Consider the following 18405-nt stretch of genomic DNA (forward strand, 5'->3'; position numbering starts at 1 on the left):
TTAGTAGAGACATAAAGACACATTTCAAAGACGTTAACACCCACACCTTCACCCACAGAATTGTTTGTAAAGACATTAACACACATCTTTCTTATCACTGTGGTCAGATTTTCCCACAGGAGATATGTAGAACTTCAGATTATGCATGTTACAATCAACAGGAATATGCTCACAGGCTGTCTCTCAGTAAAAGATCACTCTGCTGGTTTGGGCTGGGGTAGAATTAATCTGCTACACAGTAGCTGGAAACGGTGTTATAATACAGGGCCTCTCCTATGCTTAAATTGACGGTGCCCGGGGAGGCCGCCAGCGAGAGCCGCCGATCCGTGCAGGGCAGCAGGGAACAGACAAGTGGCGAAACCGGGAAGCTTCGCTCCGAGCTCCGGTGGGGCCGCCGCCAGGGGGCGCCGCCCCGCCGCCGATGAGGCCACGCTGCCTGGCAGCCGCAGAGGGTGGGCCAGCTCGCCGCCCTCCTTCCTCCGGTTGCTAGGAAACGAGACTCGGGCAGGGTGAGACAACCGTTGCAAAGGCACGGTGCGACTGTCGTAAAAACACCTCGGAGAAAATGTCGTGAAGCGCAGTCGGTAGGGTCTGTGACGAAGAGAGTGATTGGGCTTGGCTCCCTGCACTTATTTGCCCCGTATCCCGGTGGCCCCCTGCCCCTCTTGCTCCATGTGGGGCCCAGGTTGGGCTCTCGGCTTCTCCTCCTCCTTCTCCTCCTTCGCCTCCTTCTATGGCCCGGAAAACAGTTAGCAGGAAGCGGAAAGCGGCGACGGCTGCCGCCGAGGGGCTCCAGGGGGAGCAGGTAGGCTGGGGGGCGGGAATGGGTGTATGAGGGCAGAAGCCCACATGCCGGTGCCTGGGGTGACCCTGACTGGGGGTTGCCGTGTCCCGGTGCCCAGTTGAGGTAGGGGAAAAGGGCGGGGTCTTTCGGTGCCTGGGGAAGGTGTCCTGGGGAGGAGATGGTGGGAAGGAGTAGTCCCGGCCACAGTGGCTGTCGGTGTGATACAGCGGGCAGCTTCTCCCCGTCTCTGCTCCCTGTCCCGGTGGCCCCGGGAGCTCTCTGTTCGGCCCGTAACCGCCGAGTCCCCGCCGGCCCAGAGCTGAGCGTTACTGCGAGGCCACCCCAGGCCGGGCCGGAGGAGGCTGATGAACGGCGCGGTCAGTATCAGATGGCCCGCGCGGTGTCACCTCCAAACCTACCGAGCTCACGCCGGGAGGCTGTCGAGGCTGCTTTTCCATTTAAAGTGCTTCTTGGCTTCCTCTTGTTTCTATAAGCTTTCGGTGTCCCAGCGGTGCCGAACCGGGGTGGATTGTTTTCAGTATTATGGCAGTGTTACTTCTTTAGCAAATAATTATGTTTAATTTTATGTTGCTGAAGGCTTTATCACAATTTATGAGTTAATCTTCGTGTATGGTATTATATGGGTAGTTTGGAAGGCTTCAGTATTTTGCTGAGAATATATTTGAATTTAGATGGCTTGTGTCAGGTTTGTTCTAGTTGCTTTATCTAAGTTTAATGCTTCTTTTGCACAGTATGGGTGGGATCACTCAGTTCACAAAAGGAAAAGACTCCACCAGGTGAAAAAGTCTGTGGTGTACTACCTGAAAGGTAGAGAGGTCTGGATGCAGAATGAGTCCAGCTATCACCGCTTGTTGCATGGATATGCAGCCCAACAGCTTCCCAGCCTCTTGAAGGAGAGAGAATTTCACCTTGGAATCCTTAATAAAGTATTTGCCTCCCAGTGGCTGAACCACCGGCAAGTGGTGTGTGGGACAAAATGCAACACAGTAAGTGCCACCTAGCTTTTGCTTCTCGCTGTTAATTATTCTACCCCCAAATGACACCATAATTGAAGTATGTAGATAGCCAAGGAATATATTAGGAAATAATTAGGTGTGGATTCCAATTTGTGCACAATTAATTTTGAATGAAGGTAAGGCTTAACGATCACCCATTCTCATCTGAAAACATGGCACTATGTGTATGGCCCAGAACCTGAACATGAGGCCTATATCTCATGCAGTATCTGTCTAATCCACATAGAGCGATTTACATCTATTTGCAGGATGGCAAGCAACAGTAGGGGTCGATCTTTCTTCCTGTCCTGCAAATGTAAAGCTAATGAGTTATGTTAGCTTTGCTAAATGGTAGCTAGCATGCCTGGCAAAACTTGCTAGTAAGACTCTATTGTGCTCAGTCTTTTACCATTTGGTTTTATGTATGGTTCTGTGCTGCTGACTTGGGTCTGGAGCATCTCTCTTATGAGGAGAGACTGTGGGAGCTGGGCCTGTTTAGTCTAGAGAAGAGAAGACTGAGAGGGGATCTCAATTAATGCATATAAATATCTCAAAGGCAAGTGCCAAGAGGATGGTGCCAGACTCTTTTCAGTGATGCCCAGTAACAGGATGAAGAGCAATGGCCATAAACGACAGCACAAGAAGTTTCACCTCAACATGAGGAAGAACTTCTTTATGTTGAGGGTAGCAGAGCACAGGAACAGGCTGCCCAGGGAGGTCATGGAGACATTCAAGACCCACCTGGACATGTTCCTGTGTCACCTGCTCTGGGTGGCTGTGCCTTAGCAGGGGGTTGCACTGGATGATCTCCAGAGGTTCCTTTCATCCCTAATGATTCTGTGATTCTGTGACTTCAAAAAGTTGCTACAAAACTAAAAACTATGGTTAAACTCCAGATATTCTTCAGAGTAACTAGAAATGTTCCAAGCTGAAAAAAATTAATTTAGATCTTCAGGATTATTCTTTTGCTTTTCCAGTTCGTAATTTTTTTCCACTCTAAATCTGTTTTCAGTGTTTAAATAACTTCCCTTGCTTATGTATCTTTACATGCTTTAGCAAAATTTGAAATCGGTTCGGACTCTGTCATGTTTCAGATTTCATATTTCCAAAGCATCCATTTATAGGAAAATATTAAAATAATGTACTATGTGATTAATAAATGGAGGAGATCATACTTCTTAGGTAACGCTCTCTCTGCTGGAGTTAGTGGCCTAACTTCATTGGCTGAGGTTTTAATGCCATATATGAAATTCTAATTTAATTAGTGCAAAATCCCAAACCTGTTCTTTGCAGCTTGGTTAGTGCCACAGAAATGAATTGAGCATTGTAGAGAATGTATAGATCAAGCAGCTCTAAAACCTCAAAGTATATCACTAGGTGTGATTGTTTCTTTGCCTCAAGTTGGTGTTGTTTTTTTTTGGTTTTTTTTTGGTTGTTTTTTTTTTTTTTTGTTGTTGTTTTTTTTTTTTGCAAAAGCCACACTCAGTGATCTGACCCGCAAGGGACAGTGTTTTTTTGGTTTTGTTTGTTTTGTTTTTTCATTTCAGATGCTCTGTTATTATTCATAGTTACATAGCAGGAGGCTTTCATGCAGTAGCTCTTAAGAAGCAAGGCCTAGCTGTATAAACAAAACAGTCTTTTGACAGGAATTAAGTCTGAAATAGAATCTCTCTGCCTTCAGTTTCCATGTCTGTTCATCGCCTCGGTCTCAAGAGTATTTGGTTTTCTGTGAACTGCATGTGATACCCATGTCTGTCTTCAGAGTCTGGTAGTTTCTGTGCCAAGTATAGTGTAGGTGGTAGAGATGCCCTTTAGCAGGCAAAGTCTCTCACTTCTCCATCCTTTGTCATCTGCCAACATGTGCTGTCTCCCACCCTCCTAAAATTAAATGTGGAGGGCAAGATACAAAAACTGACAAATGTGATTTTGGCACTGAACAAATTCAATTATATCAAAGTGTGTGCCTATTAGATAGTGCTTCAGAGTTTCACATCAAGATGGATTGTCTGATTGTGTGGTCTTGTCTCTGTAAATGTAGTTCAGTCAGTCAATTTGTTACCAAATCTCTGAAAACTGTAATGAGACTCCCTAACACCTGTTTTTTGTGTTAAAGAGGGCATCATTTATTCATGTGCCTATAAGGCCATGGAGGATCACTCCTTCCTAACATGCCCCCCTGATTTCTACAAATGTGTTGCTAATATACAGTCACTACATGCATATTATAATTTGTCCATTACCATAAAAATCCTCCCCATGTTGCCCAAGTTCCCAAACTCAGTGCTTGTTTTGGCTGTAGCTGCATTCTTAAACCAGATGTCTCCTCTTTATCTTCCAACGTCCTTGTCCTTGCTTGGAGGACAATTTCTGCATGCCTTGCTTCTCTGCTAAAGGTCCACAGTGTCTTTTCTGCTAAAAGTTCACAGTCACAGTGTCTTTCTACTAAAAGCTCACAGTTACTGTAGAAATTTCATTAATCTTCTTGGTATCAAACTCACTGGCTTCTTTTACCACTGCTCACTTCTCAGATGTTTCTTTATATCATGGATTGTTTCTCTGCACTCTTTCAAGTAGGACATGTGAGGCCATTACCCACTTGCATTGCCTGTACAGCACAACCTGTGAGTAGGTTTTGTGCTAAGATTAGTGCATGTTCTGATCTCCACCAGAAAGTGGGCATACTAGTTTGATATCTTAGTGTTTAAAGAGTCCATGTTTCTTTTGGGCGTGGTATTTTATCAGTAAGTATGTATTGCTGCAGAACAGAAGCCAAGCATTCTATTAACATAGAAAAAAAAGGTGTTTATAATCTAAATAAAAGTAAAGACTGGGAAAAATCAAACAGTGCTACTCAGTGTGACCAGTGGGGGTATTGGTATAATGACACTGTAAGCATTGTCTTGCTTCTGTTGTTAGCAAAAAGCAAATCTGAAGGAAAAGAATAACATCATTTTCCTGCTTGGCTGAGGGTGAAATTTTTGTCTGAAGTTGTACTTTTGCAGAATAGGATGTTCCCACCTGCTTGTTCTTGCTGGCACTGATGTGTGCGTGGCTGGGGAATCAGCTGGATCAGCTTGCTGCTTTGTGCAGATGGGCTTTCTTGTAGGGTTAGTTTTACTGAGACAGAGATATGATGCAGCTGATCTTGCAGCTACCTGAGGACTAGTTGTTGTCATAGGGGTCATGAAACTGTTTGGGTGGATGAGGAAGAGGCAAGTGGATTCTCAAAGATTAGCTTAAGCCAATTGTGAAACTTCATCACAGTTGCTTTTCTCTTAGTGACTCAATTTTTAGCAGGGCAATGTGTTTATCTTGGGTTTCTTTCAAATGTTAATATGAATGACAAAAATGTGCCTGTGATTTCTGAGGGCAGGATGTGAAGAGCTGTGACACAGAGCATGTCTTGTGAGGAATAAGCAGTCTTTTTCATGCATGTTCTTTAAGTTTTGTAAATCTATATGTCCATCCTGCTTGCATAATAAAAAAGTGCTGTAGCTCAAGGTGACACCCTTTGTTTGGTTGATTTGTACGATCAACTAAAAGATAGGGCTGCCTGTTCATCTGCTGTTCTGTATGCAGGGGCAGCAACAGAGGACACAAGAGTCTAAGGTGCTGCCTTGAAATGACATTTAGTAGGTCTGGGGTTTAATTTTGCTGTATAAAGTCAATGCTTTCAGTTAAAGATGCATGGGAAAGGCACTTATATTTAATTAATTGGTAAATTTGTTGGGTTCCTGTTTCTCCCCTCCCCCAAACTGGTCTCTGAAAGGCAGGTCATGAAATGGAAGTATACTTGATGAAAGAGCCTGGCAAACTGTTCTGATCACAGTATTGTATATAAATTAAGGATGGATTTTCCAATTCACACTCTGGTTGATAGATACTTGATTCCTTGCCACATTCTTTACTTCTGGCAAATTGATTAATCAAGTTCCTTAGTTAATGAAGCAGGGCAGTTTCCTAATTAACTTGATTTTAAGTAGTTTGAAAAGGGGACAGCTGCAGTGTTGACTTTTTCCCAACCTGGAAATGAAACTCAAGATAATTTTAGTAAGGCGGTAATATAAAAGGGGATCTTTATTTGAAGGCCTTCAGAGGCAGTTATGGAAAGATGTCCACAGAAGTCCGCCCCTCCCAGGGATTAGTGCATATTTATACATTTTAGGGAATTAGCATAATTGATAAAAAGCACCAATTAGGAGGACAAGTGGTGATTCAATTTCCCCCCAGGTTAAGCCTCTTCTCTGGAGTCCGCCCTCAGCACTAGCTGTACTTTGTCCATGAAAATGTATCTCTGAGAGTTGTTCTTGGCCTTGGTTCCCAGGAAGAACCAAGATAGTCCTGGGGCCTTGTACCCCCTGGGGCTTGGAGCTCTGGAATTTGTTTTGTTTTTCTGCCAAGGGAAAGGCCATGGAAAAGTACTGGAAAAACAAGTCACTAATACAATAGGCTACAAAGCTACAAATATATGTGCAAAGAATACAGAGAACATAGGAAAAAGGCAAAACCCAAACAGCATAATTCCCCCCCTTTTTGTAGAGACTAACAAGACTCTATCTTGTTTCGTCTCTATATTTAACCATACCACTAGTTTACACAACCAGCCATCCCACTAGTTGTTATACAGCTGCCAACTAGAACAATAACTACTATGAACATTTCTGTTATCCAGGTTCAGTTTGGTGACCATGAAGTGAGTGTACTGAAGATATTCAAGGTTCAGTGAGCTCCTTTGAGAGCTACTTGGTGTAGAATTTGACTTTGCTTTCAGATTTCAACCAAATTCTTAATAATTCTTTCACTCTGATCTGCATAAGAACAACAACCAGTGTTAATGATCCAATACCAACCTAACAAGTTGTTCTTATGAAGAGTTTTTGGATACATTTTGGACTAGAGCTACATGCAAAATTTTAGGGCCAAATCTGAATCATGGTTACCAACTGTGCAGATAAGAGGCACAAAAGAACAATTTAAATCACATCATCCTGATTTGTATCAGTCTCTGTTTTCCAGCTGTCTCAGGAACAGAGGTTTTCTTAACTCTGGAGCAGTGAATTCAGGGTTCTCTGCCAGCACCTCTGGCTTTGGTGAGGGTAGTCAGGATTTTGAATGGCCCTTTCCACTTAGGTTGTAAGGTTACTGTCTCTCCATTTAACATAGTCTCCAGGCTGCAACAGATGGGCAGGTGTGTCTGGTCTTTTATCTGGATAACATGATGAATCTCTGGAGTTTCTGCAAAGTGGAACTTAAAAGCTGTTAAATACCTCTGCAAGTCAATTTTCCTCTCATATTAATTTCTCCCATAATATACACAATTTGATATGGCCTTCCATGCAATATTTCATAAGGACTCATCCCTCTGCCTTGGTTGCATGTAGATTCTCAGTAAGGCTATAGTCAAGACTTGAACCCATCTCATGGATGTTTCTGACAAATTTTACTAATCGGCATTTTGAGGGTTCTATTCATGCATTCAGCCTTACCACTCAACTGGGGTATATAGGGAATTTACAGATCCCAAACAATTCCCAACATTTGACTAACTTCTCCTATCACTGGGGGAGCAACCCCAAAGGAAGCCTGCAGGAAACAGGACTCCTGTACAACTAACCAATATGATGAAGCAGAAGCTGTTTATTGTTTATATTATGCACTTTTTTATACATTCTAAAACTACTGCACACACTAGTCACGCATTTCTTCATTGGTGCCTCTATCTTGTCCACGCATTCTGCACACACTCTTCAGAGTATGTGATTGATTACAGTCCAGATGGTTCACAGTCCTCTGTTATCTAGTTCTTGCGGTCTTGGTATTCTGTTTCTCAGCATCTTCTTTCTTAATTTAGCACAGTTTATGTCTTAGTAACCTTGATGAATTCCAGAGGGCTCTGATAAGAATAGCTAGTTTGGTTGGGGCACAATGTTGCGTAAGTTGTTCAGATACATTGATACAATTCCCCCTTCTTCTTGCACCAGCCAAACCCTTTTTACTGTATTTTCTACCAAGCGGGTCACCAATTTTATTATGCATGGAATAACACAAAGCAATATAATAATGACTACTAGTAATAACAAAGCTCCCTTTATGATATCTTTCAACCATCCAGTTATTCCCCATCCCTCAAATCATTCCTCTAAACCCCAGTCATTCACAGTCAATTTCTTCATGTTATCTTGCAATTGTTTGAGTTTCCTGTGAATGAATGCAGAATGGTCAGAGAGGTTCATACAACATATTCCTTCAAAATCCTCACACCCGCGCCCATAGCAAAAAATCTATAGCAGCTCTATTTTGCAGTGTGCCATGTCTAATACTATCTACATCAGTGAGCATCTGATTTAAAATAGCTGAAGTTATGTTTAGTTGTTTGACTGTCCAGCATCCCAACTTATTAAGAGTACCCAAAGCCTGAGCAGCAGTGACACCTGGAGTAAGGAATTATTCATGCTGGAGCGCCCCAAAACTCTACGTGATTGTCACAATCAGGTCTTAAGCTTGTGATTGCTCTTTTAATTCTCTTGCTATGTCCTGCTCTCCAAATAGTCTGATTCAGCATTTTGCGCATGCTAGGGGCAAACATGGTTAATTTCCCTAAGTAACAAGGTCCACCAAACTAATTTATTGGAATTGCGGACCATGCTCTATCCCCACAGATTAAAAAGACACCTGGTGGAAGCTTTCTTACAGTCGCATTTTCACCAGCACTTCTAGGATAAGTCCAATTGTGGCAATATTTGGTCACGTTCTTATACCATGGAGAATTGGAATTAAGGATGACACTATTATTTTTGGGACGTGGGACTAGGACATTGCTTATATCAGTTGATTTTGCGTTTAAAAAGTAGTTAAAAAACATGCAATAATTCCTAGGTACCAATCCTAACAAGTCTAGTTCTTGAGGCTCTAGTCCACTTTCATTCAGTGATTGTGTTATCATACCTGCTTGGAAGCCCTCACCATTCAGCTTAATCCCCAACCTTTTGCATATGTCCAATTTTGTACCACCTCTAGTTATGTTACACCAGCGATTCTCCGCGCTTGATCTATTTGCTCCCACATATGGTTTTCCTCCAACTCCTACCCATTTTGCATAACCAGTAAAGTTACTTATTGGGATACCAATTAAACATGTACAGAAAGGATCTTCAGCATAGCTAAGGATAAACAAAAGGAATCCACCCCAGTAGCATTGGCCCAAGTAAGCCACATATTCTGTCAATGCCATCCTGGTGAGTTAATTTCTTCTGCACTGCAGATGTTGCCACATATCACATGTAACAGAGGGAGACTCCTGTAGGAATTCCCTTTGGTCCCCTATGAGCACGGGCGGGGGGAATCCTACATGTACACAGATAAAAGAGGAAAGGCGCTCTTCTCCTAGGGACTAAATCCTGTTTATTATCAGGAGCCACCTCAGATCCAGGCAATGCCTCAGGGGGTAACAGAGGCCAAAGTGTCTGGTGGCATCCAGGAGAGAAAAGGAGACCGAAGGTGTCGTCCAGGGGGGTTTTGAGCCCAGGGAAAAAAGGGATGGGGCAGAACTGGGAAGCCACATCCAATGGGACACAGGTGAGGAGAGGGGGAGGGGGGAGCAGGTCAGTGAGAGACCATCACACCTGAGGCTTAGGGGGGGGAGGGGAAAGGTGTGTGGAATAGACCAATGTGACATAGTGCAAAATAAAAACTACTCAGTGCAAATTCCCAATCACTCAGTGCAAAACAACAACTAAATAAGCTATTTAGTGCATCACAACAGACTCCTAAAAAACCGCACATATAATTTAAGACTATTCTTCATCCTTATCATTGGCAAAAAACCCTCCCCCTATGAGATCAGGGATAAAATCCAAACTGACTGTGCCTCTTGCTCTTTGAGCCCTTCTCCTATGCTGTCTTCTCTGTTTCTTCTCTTCCCACCTCTGCTTCATTTGTTCCCACTGATCTGGTCTAACTCCCCAAGTCCTAGGGATACATATTCCTTTCCCACATTCAGTAGCCTTGATCTTATTCTCTCTCTCTTTTTGCTCGAGCTTCCGAAGTTCGAAGTTCATTATGATACCACTGAATAGCCTGCTACAATTGCTCTTGATTCTCAAACAAGCTCAGCACATCTCGACAGGTTTCAGGGGAATTAACCGATATTCCTGTTGCTTGGGATAACACCACCCATGTACTGAATTCTTGGGTGTGCTGATGTCTGCACTCTATACACCTTGGGAAGCTTTCTCCTCTAAACTCACACCACCTATCTGATCCACACCCCAAATATTCTAATCTCACCCAAGGATAGCAAAAGCATTCACAGTTCTGAGGATAGTTGATGGTTTCAGGTAGCACTGGTTGTTGATGGTTTAATCACCTACTAACCGTAGATGATTCATAACATAAACTGCTTTCAGCACTCTGTCCTGCAGGCTCAGCCCATCCTCCCCTGTTTTTTGTTTATCAAGCAGTCCTTTCAGTATCTGATGTGTCCTTTCAATTATAGCTTGTCCTGTGGAGTTACCTGGAATACCTGTGCTATGCTTTACTCCCACACGAGCCAAGAAATCTTGGGTACCTTGGGCTATATATCCTGTCCCATTGTCTGTCTTGATTTCCTGAGGCAAACCCATTATGGCAAAGCAGCCTCGCAAGTGTCCAATGACAAAACGAGACCCTTTGCTTGTCATAGGAGTGGCCCAAACCATGGCAGAAAAGGTATCTATAGTTACATGAATGTGTTTAAAGCAACCAAAAGGGGCATCAATAGTTACATCAGTATGCCATAACTGTAAGGGACCCATGCTGCGAGGGTTGACTCCAGGACCCAATCCGCCAATCATACCCTGGCATTGCGGACAGGTTGTGACAATTCCTTGAGCATCCCGCAGTGATATCCCAAATTGTTTGTATAAAACTTTTGAGCTTTGGTGAAAAAACTTGCAAGCCCTTCTGGCCTGGCCAAACTTATCAATGTTGGGAGAAGCAGAGGCCCAAAGTGGTGCCACCAGTTGGTCAGTCTTCTTGTTTCCTAAGGTCAGGCCTCCCATCAATCCAGAGTGACTCTGTATATGGATGATGGGTTTTCTCCTCAAGCCAGGTCTTATGAGCTCTTAGAGAACCCATCACACCCGAGATAGCTCAGTTACCTCAAATGGCATAAAATTAGCAGGATGGCTTCTGAGGTAGTGTTGGAAACAGAAAAGTTTTAATAAAAGGCAGTATAACAAAGGTCTTGCAGAGAAAAACCAGAGCCAGGGGCAAGAGGTTCTTGCTCCTGCTAAAACACTCCACAAAAGCGATTATTTCCTTTATTTTCTTTTTTTTTTTCCTAGTGAATTACTTAGGTGGGACCTTTTGGCTTCTGTCCAATTGGCAGCTCTAGGTTTGAGGTGAAGTCCCAAAGGTCCTATGAGGTGTCTTTTTACCAAATTGAGGAGAGAAACTTCTGGGCTTTTTTCCTTTATAATGAGACAAAGGATAATTTGGTCACTCTGTCAAGAAGGGGCACATTCCTACATATGGGTAATAAAATAATCCTGTTTGCGAGAATTAAGTAACTGCCATAGTTGCAAAAAGAGTTGCCACAACCACTGGTTTTGAATGTCCTTCAGTAATGCTCGCTCCATGCGCTCAACAACACCTACTACACAGAGAGAATCAGAAACAATGTTAACAGGATCATTTGTCCATTTTTCAAACACTGATAACAGCACGTAACTCAAGAACCTGATCCATTTGTCTTTGTATTGCCAAGTAAGGCCTGCTTTACAAGTTTTTCAACTGGCATTAGTAAAAACTGTGAGGCCTACTACAGGTTGCCTTGATAGCCAAGGTAGTTCTTCCACCTGTTGATGCAAAGGAAACAGATTATGAAGGAAAAATGAGTGCTAATGAGACCTGGAAATGAAAAATGGGCTCTGATATGAGAAACAAAATATTTATTAGTTCTGTTTTGAAAAATTGTATAGAGATAGGTAAGATAGCAACATAAGTTGTCATTACTAACATTCTTTGGTATTAACATCAGGAAACATTAAAGCAAAACAATGCATGTAGTGAAGAAGAAACTGACAGCAATTAGGAACTAATCAGATAATACACACAATCAATAACACATGTGAAATTATATAATTACTAAGCACTATAACACTGAACTGTCATCCCAGAGTCTGCAACAGCTGATAAACCTCAAATCAGTGAAGAATTAGAAAATCATGTCCGGATAATGATTCTTCAAGCTCACTTTAAAAGTAGGTTCAGCTGTCATATCAATAAGGTCAAATGGCCAAGCCAAAATTACTTGAATATAGTTTTGATGCAGAAAACATACGGGTTTGTTGGCAAATTTCCAATCCAGGTAGAAGATTTCCCGGTAGAAGATTTCCATCTATGTCATATTTAGAATGGCATTGATTTATAGAGTGTCTTCTCTTTTTGCATTTAGCACACCGATTAGGTTACTTTGTATTTTTTGTGGGTTCTGAGCAATATTTGTTTATATGTCCAGGCTTTGAAGCATGTTTTGATGGCTTCTGTTCGCATTGCAGCAATGGCTTGTGTGAGGCAGTCTATGGATGAAATGAATAGCTCAGATACCCCTTGTTTTATTTCTGCATCTGTGCCCTCTGGGCTTCCTGCAGGTTGGGTTTGCAGGATTGCTTTTTCTCAGTGATTACTTGATTGAAAATTCGAAAAGTGTCTGGTATCTGGAGGAAATAAATTTGGTTCTTTCTTTGGATATAGTTGAGCTGCATCCTGTAGATTTGTTTCTTCCACCTGCGTTTCTGTATAGAACTACACTATTTTTTATCTTCCCTTTTCCTTGCAATAATAGAAGCGGCCAGAGGTGGCGCTGTAGCGGGAGGTCGGCAGTCTCAGTGGTCACAAAATGGTGTCTGCGGCACTGCGGGTGCTCGGGACTGGGGGCTGCTATCTTGTTGTACGGCAACTTCCTGTAGGGGGCTGCCATTTCGTTGTATGGCAACACCCTGTAAGGCGCCGCCATTTTGTTCCAAGAGAGCCCAGATTTTTACTCTTATTTTTGGTTAAAAGTTCAGGGATGCTGCTGCCTTTTTCAGGACTGTTATTCCTTACAATGTTATATTCGAGCATAAGGTTGAGGGAGTTACCCACAGGCTCCATATCACTGGCTACGAGTGTGAAAAATGCATATTTTATGATTGGATTTTCGCAAATTTTACAATAAATATTATATGTGTAATGTTAGAAAGTTATGCTGTATTAATTCTCTTAAGTAGTGTGTTAAATATAGTTTTAGGTTATAACACAATGTTAAAATAGAAACTATGCTATGTAAGATACCTTTTAACTAGCTCAAGAAAGAGATAAGATAATCAAGAAATTTTTCACACAGAAATAACAGCGAAAGGGCACATAAAGAGTTACTGCCTGCTTATCAGAAAAGACAAACATTCTTCCACCTTCTCTCCATCTTCATGGAACCACCAGGATTAAGGGGAAGAAGTTGACAAAAACCAGAAAAGTTCTTAATTTGCAAGGAATTTATGCATCATGTATGAGATATATGAATATGCAACAGGCTATTGCTTTTAAGGGTTATTCCTTTGTTCACAAGGCATGTTTTTGGCAGCTTAGTGTACAAAAACCTCCAGATGTCCGTAATTATTTGGATTTTTTATTGTCTTGTAATTGTCCTAACTCTAAATTTTCATTGCTCTAATTTTATTACTATTTTTATAACTATTTTAATACTAATAAACTTTAAAAATTTAAAAAAAACAAGTGATTGGCATTTTTCACGAGTACACTGGAGCTAGACTTCCGCCCCCTCAGGGCAGGGCTCCCTCACTCTCCTCTGATGTAATATTACAAGTGGATGAAGGTGATGTGAGCTTGGCAGTGGGGGTCAAAGATGGCACCTGCTGTTGCACAGGAGAAATTCCTGAGATAAAACTGCTAGCTATGCAGTTCGACAAAGTCTCATTAATTACACGACATGTTCAAAGGAAAACAGCTGCAACCCTATCTCTCCCAGTAGCAAGATCAAAAAGTCAAACACCAACAGAGTCTGTTTTGCGGAAAAAACTGCACAACTAGTAAAAGTTGTGAAGTAGGTATGTATCTTTATACAGCGCCTGACATATGCAGGATAGCTCCTTAAAGAACTTCCTCGCCCTCCAAGAGTCCAAACTCCCCTTTGTCTGCTAATTTGTTGCATATGCATTAAGTTTCAAAATAGCTTCATGCATATTCATTTACTAGTTTCGGTTACAATCAGTTCTTATCAGTCCTTCTGCAGAGAGAGCTCTCTGGTTGTCCTCTCTCCTGCAGCCTCAGTTTTGGCTTGCTTCTTGTTTCAAGGTCCAAGGGGCCCCTCTTATCTTCCTCTAGATTGGAAGTTCACATTCCTTTCACCTTGTTTGAGGCAGTTTTGCACAGGCTACAGGCTTTTTACGAGCTCAGCACAGCAAATTAACAGACTAAACAAGTTAAACAATTCAAAATAATTCAAAACAGTACACTTCACCTAAATATGAAAAGGATTTCTAACCCAAGTTAATTACTAACCCCATGTCTCATTACACCCCTTTTCTAAAGAAATGAGTAAATTATTTTACTTCATGCAAATCTCTATGATAGTATGTATCTCTCAATGCTTTACCATATACATTTGACAAGGAGGTTAACACTGCCACTCGCTGTAGAGTGAAAAACACCAATCACTTGTTTTTTTAAAATTTTAAAAGTTTATTAGTATTAAAATAGTTATAAAAATAGTAATAAAATTAGAGTAATACAATTTTGGACAATGAGGATTAGGACACTACGAGACAATAAAAAGCAAAGAATAACAGATGTCCAGATGTTTTTGGGCACTAAGCTGCCAAAAACATGCCTTGTGAACAAAGGAATAACCCTTAAAAGCAATAGCCTGTTGCATATTCATATATCTCATACATGATGCATAAATTCCTTGCAAATTAAGAACTTTTCTGGTTTTTGTCAACTTCTTCCCCTTAATCCTGGTGGTTCCATGTGGCAAGCAGTGCGTACCACAGTTCCATAAAGACGGAGAGAAGGTGGGGGAATGTTTGTCTTTTCTGATAAGCAGGCAGTAACTCTTTATGTGTCCTGTCACTTTTATCTCTGTGCAAAGAATTTCTTGATTATCTTATCTCTTTCTTGAGCTAGTAAAAAAATATCTTACATCACATAGTTTCTATTTTAACATTGTGTTATAATCTAAAACTATATTTAACACACTACTTAAGAGAATTAATACAGCATAACTTTCTAACATAACACATATAATATTCATTTTAATATTTGCAAAAAGCCAGTCATAAAAGCCACATTTTTCACAGTAGTATTCTCCAATTCCAAATAAGTACTTAAAAAGATAACCCTAAACGTATCCCAACTAATATCAGTAAAAATGTTATGGGGTGACACAATGTATTAAAAATCCCAGTTGCAGTTGGTGACTATCCAAAGATTACATCCCACCAGTGATGATCTGCATCTTGTTTTATTCTTTGCAGAACTCTGCTTATCTCCTTTGTATCACGATAAACAGTAATTAGAGTTTTCTCTCAATTTTTCTGGATTTTCCTAAAAATTTCAATTAGGTCTTGGTGGTTAATTAATTGTCTTACCAAAGTAAGGTCCATTCCAATAGGAGTAGGTGATAACCTAGGATACATTGTGTAATTGGTTTTGATTTACTGGTGAGATGTCACTGGTGCCAAATACGAAAAATCACACCTGATGATCTTGACAAAATTACAAATACAAAAATTAGAATGATTTCTACTAGGCAGAGCTACATCATTGTTATCTATTTCTACAAAAGCACAAGCAGTTCTCAAGCATACACAACCTTGGTCAGTATACACAAGCACAGTTTTCTCATTAGTGACTGGATGAATCTCAAAGTGGTAAATACCTTATTCAGTATCAAGACACACATTGTGAGCATCAATAGTATTATTTTCACAAATGAACCCTAGTTGTTCCTGGGTAACACAAGATTCTAAGTTTACTGTTTGCCACTTCTCATTCACTGTGAGTTTGCGGGCCCCAAGTTGGGCAGCTCCCTGGGGGCTCCCCTGGCAGGGGAGACCCTCCTGGAGCAGTTCTGTGTCAGGAACGAGAAACACATTGGACTTTTTCGGTCTTCAGCTTCTGTTTATTGTTATCTTATCAAAACTTCAGCACACTGTCTGCACCAGACTCTGCGTGCAGGAAAAACAGCACAAAAATGGCTAACAATCTCTTGTTACAAGGCCTTTTAAAGTCTAATCAAAAACGAAGCTACCCAGTTAAGAAGTGACACCTAGATTATTTTCCTTTCTAACCCAATAACTGACCCCTAAAGACCAGCAATGCGCATTTTTCTACCCAATTACATGACACCACCTAATCTCTAGAAGAAAGAGGAAGAAGAAGGGAACTCAAGAGAACACCCTATATCCTCCATCTTTAACCCATCTATAACATACTAAAAATCCTACAACCTAAATTTCTCACCCATGTGACATACTACACTACTATCTACAATCTCTACAATCTATTTCATACTTTTGTGGTTTCTAGTTTACCTTGAGGCTTTGGAAGTTTTCTCCATGAATGAGGGTCAAAGTCAGTGCTCCCCTGGGGGTCAGGACACCCCAGAGCAGACAGAGAAATATTCCCGGTGCCCTGGGTTTCCACAATTCACCATCCGTGCCCATGCCCTATGTTCTGAGAGGTAGAGCACTGTCCTTTCATGGTTTAGTCCTAGTGCAATGATGGGGTGGATAACATGAAGAGTGGCTTTACGTATAGTAAGCACAAAGGCAGTGGCCACATTAGTCACAGGATCATAGGTAAAATTTACCATAATCCGCCAAGATTGAAATTTTCTTTTGGAATCATTCGCTTTGTCCCAAACAACTTTTCAGGTTTCAACCAGAAATTCACCTTCACCTCCTTCCCGTATGATCAAAGCTGCTGTTGCCTGCATCCATAACTATGCTTGTATACAACTGAAAGCTAATGACACATTATCTTGAACCACACTAAGTGCATCTGTTATTAACTTGTGGTCTTGGTCCCTGGCCTTTTTCCATTTCGGTAACACTTTTGAAACCTGACACTGGCTAGTTCCTAATGCTAATAAAGATGACTGTGGGGTCCGCTTTAGTTTTGTTAAATCACTTGTTGCAGTGACCAGCTTGTTCAATAATATTTCTGAGTCAATTCCATTTAAAACTCCCAATCCTGTCCCTAATATCCCAGTTAAATCCCTTCTCATTCTGCCCCTGAAATGTACTTGTCTTTGTAACCACGTTGTCCAGCCCTCGAAGGCTGTCCTTAGGAAAGAGGAGCAGGCTGGTTGGATTTCTGATATGTTAATTTGCATTAGCAATTCAACCCATTTGAGACACCACTCCGGATTAAACAAGAGTTGTTGTTGGCCCATATTCCTTACTACGTATGGGCCTACTTCATAGATTTAAGGTTCCAGTTTAGTTTGGGTTTGGGCTGCTTGAGTACTGGCATAAGTTGTATGAGGCTTTGCCATGGTAAGAGGTGCAGCATCTATTTTAAATTTAAATGAGAGCCCTATAGTATCATGAGCCCAAAGACAAGTTACCTCTACAGGCTGTACCAATGTGAAATTATACCAACAGCCTGATTCACTTGGTTTATTGCAAACCTCCTGGTGCTCGTACGTAGGAAGAGCTGAAACACTAATTTGATTTTTTTCTTATGAGTGGTTCCACTGATCATCTGGCATCCTACTGTGATTTCCTCTCCTATAGTCCCTTGAAGTGACCACAGTCCTTCTTCTCGCCACTCCTGCTTTTCATATACCTGGTTTTCGTGCATGACCCCAGTTGATAGGTTTAAATTTTTCCTATCAGAATATTCTCCCATGGATCCAGTGTACCGAATAAAGGCTTGGGACCAAGGCCATTCAGCATTGTTCTGGATAGGGGTACCCTCTAGTTCTAGGATTTCAATTGCAATTACACACAAAGCAATTCTCTTAATTAAATTCCTGTAAATAATATTGTTAACTATTCCCGGTCGCAGAATACCCATTTTGCTCGAGTAAGCTTTAGTTTCAGTTCGTTGTCTCCCAGTGTCACTCTCCAAGGGGCTTCTGTTTCTGGGGCTTTCTTCACTCGAGAATGGTGGATCCAGGTACCCTGCTCCTTGATCTTAATCTGATCTTAATTGCAGTGGAAGTAGTAAGAAGCACCTGGAATGGCCCTTCCCATTGTGGTTCTAAAGTATTTTCTGCAAGAGACTTAATATATGCATAATCTCCAGGCTGTATGTTATGTACTGGTCCATCTAGCCCCGTGCTCTGAATTCCAGCCACGTGTTTTTCAATTTCCCTGAGTTATTTACTTAAAGCCACCATGTATGTGGCCAGTGTCACCTCTCCAATGTGGGTAGACATTGACATTCCCTTTTGCACTCCATATGGCCTCCCATAAAGCATTTCAAAGGGACTCAACCTCTCTTTGGCTCTAGGTTTACTCCTAATCCGCAACAATGCCAGTGGAAGAGCTTGGGGCCAGGGTAAATTTGCTTCCTGTCCCAGCCTTACAATTTGCTGCTTAATCGAATGTTTCATTT

At 41.5% G+C, this 18405-nt stretch overlaps 1 protein-coding gene across 5 annotated transcripts in view; it reads left to right on the plus strand.

Annotated features, from left to right (window-relative positions):
• The first annotated feature begins 523 nt into the window (after positions 1–523).
• The window catches only part of LOC137464292 (DDB1- and CUL4-associated factor 12-like), a 115572-nt gene continuing 97690 nt past the window's right edge, over positions 524–18405 (plus strand). For 2 of the 5 annotated variants that reach the window (XM_068175575.1, XM_068175576.1), the window contains exons 1-2: positions 525–805; positions 1537–1791. In XM_068175575.1, coding sequence (XP_068031676.1) covers positions 734–805; positions 1537–1791 — 327 coding nt within the window. In that variant the 5' untranslated portion in view covers positions 525–733. Of the gene's footprint in view, positions 806–854; positions 908–1536; positions 1792–18405 lie in introns of those variants that run through there. The other 3 variants (XM_068175573.1, XM_068175578.1, XM_068175577.1) reach the window with 3 other exon arrangements.

This window comes from Anomalospiza imberbis, chromosome W (genome assembly GCF_031753505.1).
Source record: "Anomalospiza imberbis isolate Cuckoo-Finch-1a 21T00152 chromosome W, ASM3175350v1, whole genome shotgun sequence".
Lineage (NCBI taxonomy): Eukaryota > Metazoa > Chordata > Aves > Passeriformes > Viduidae > Anomalospiza > Anomalospiza imberbis.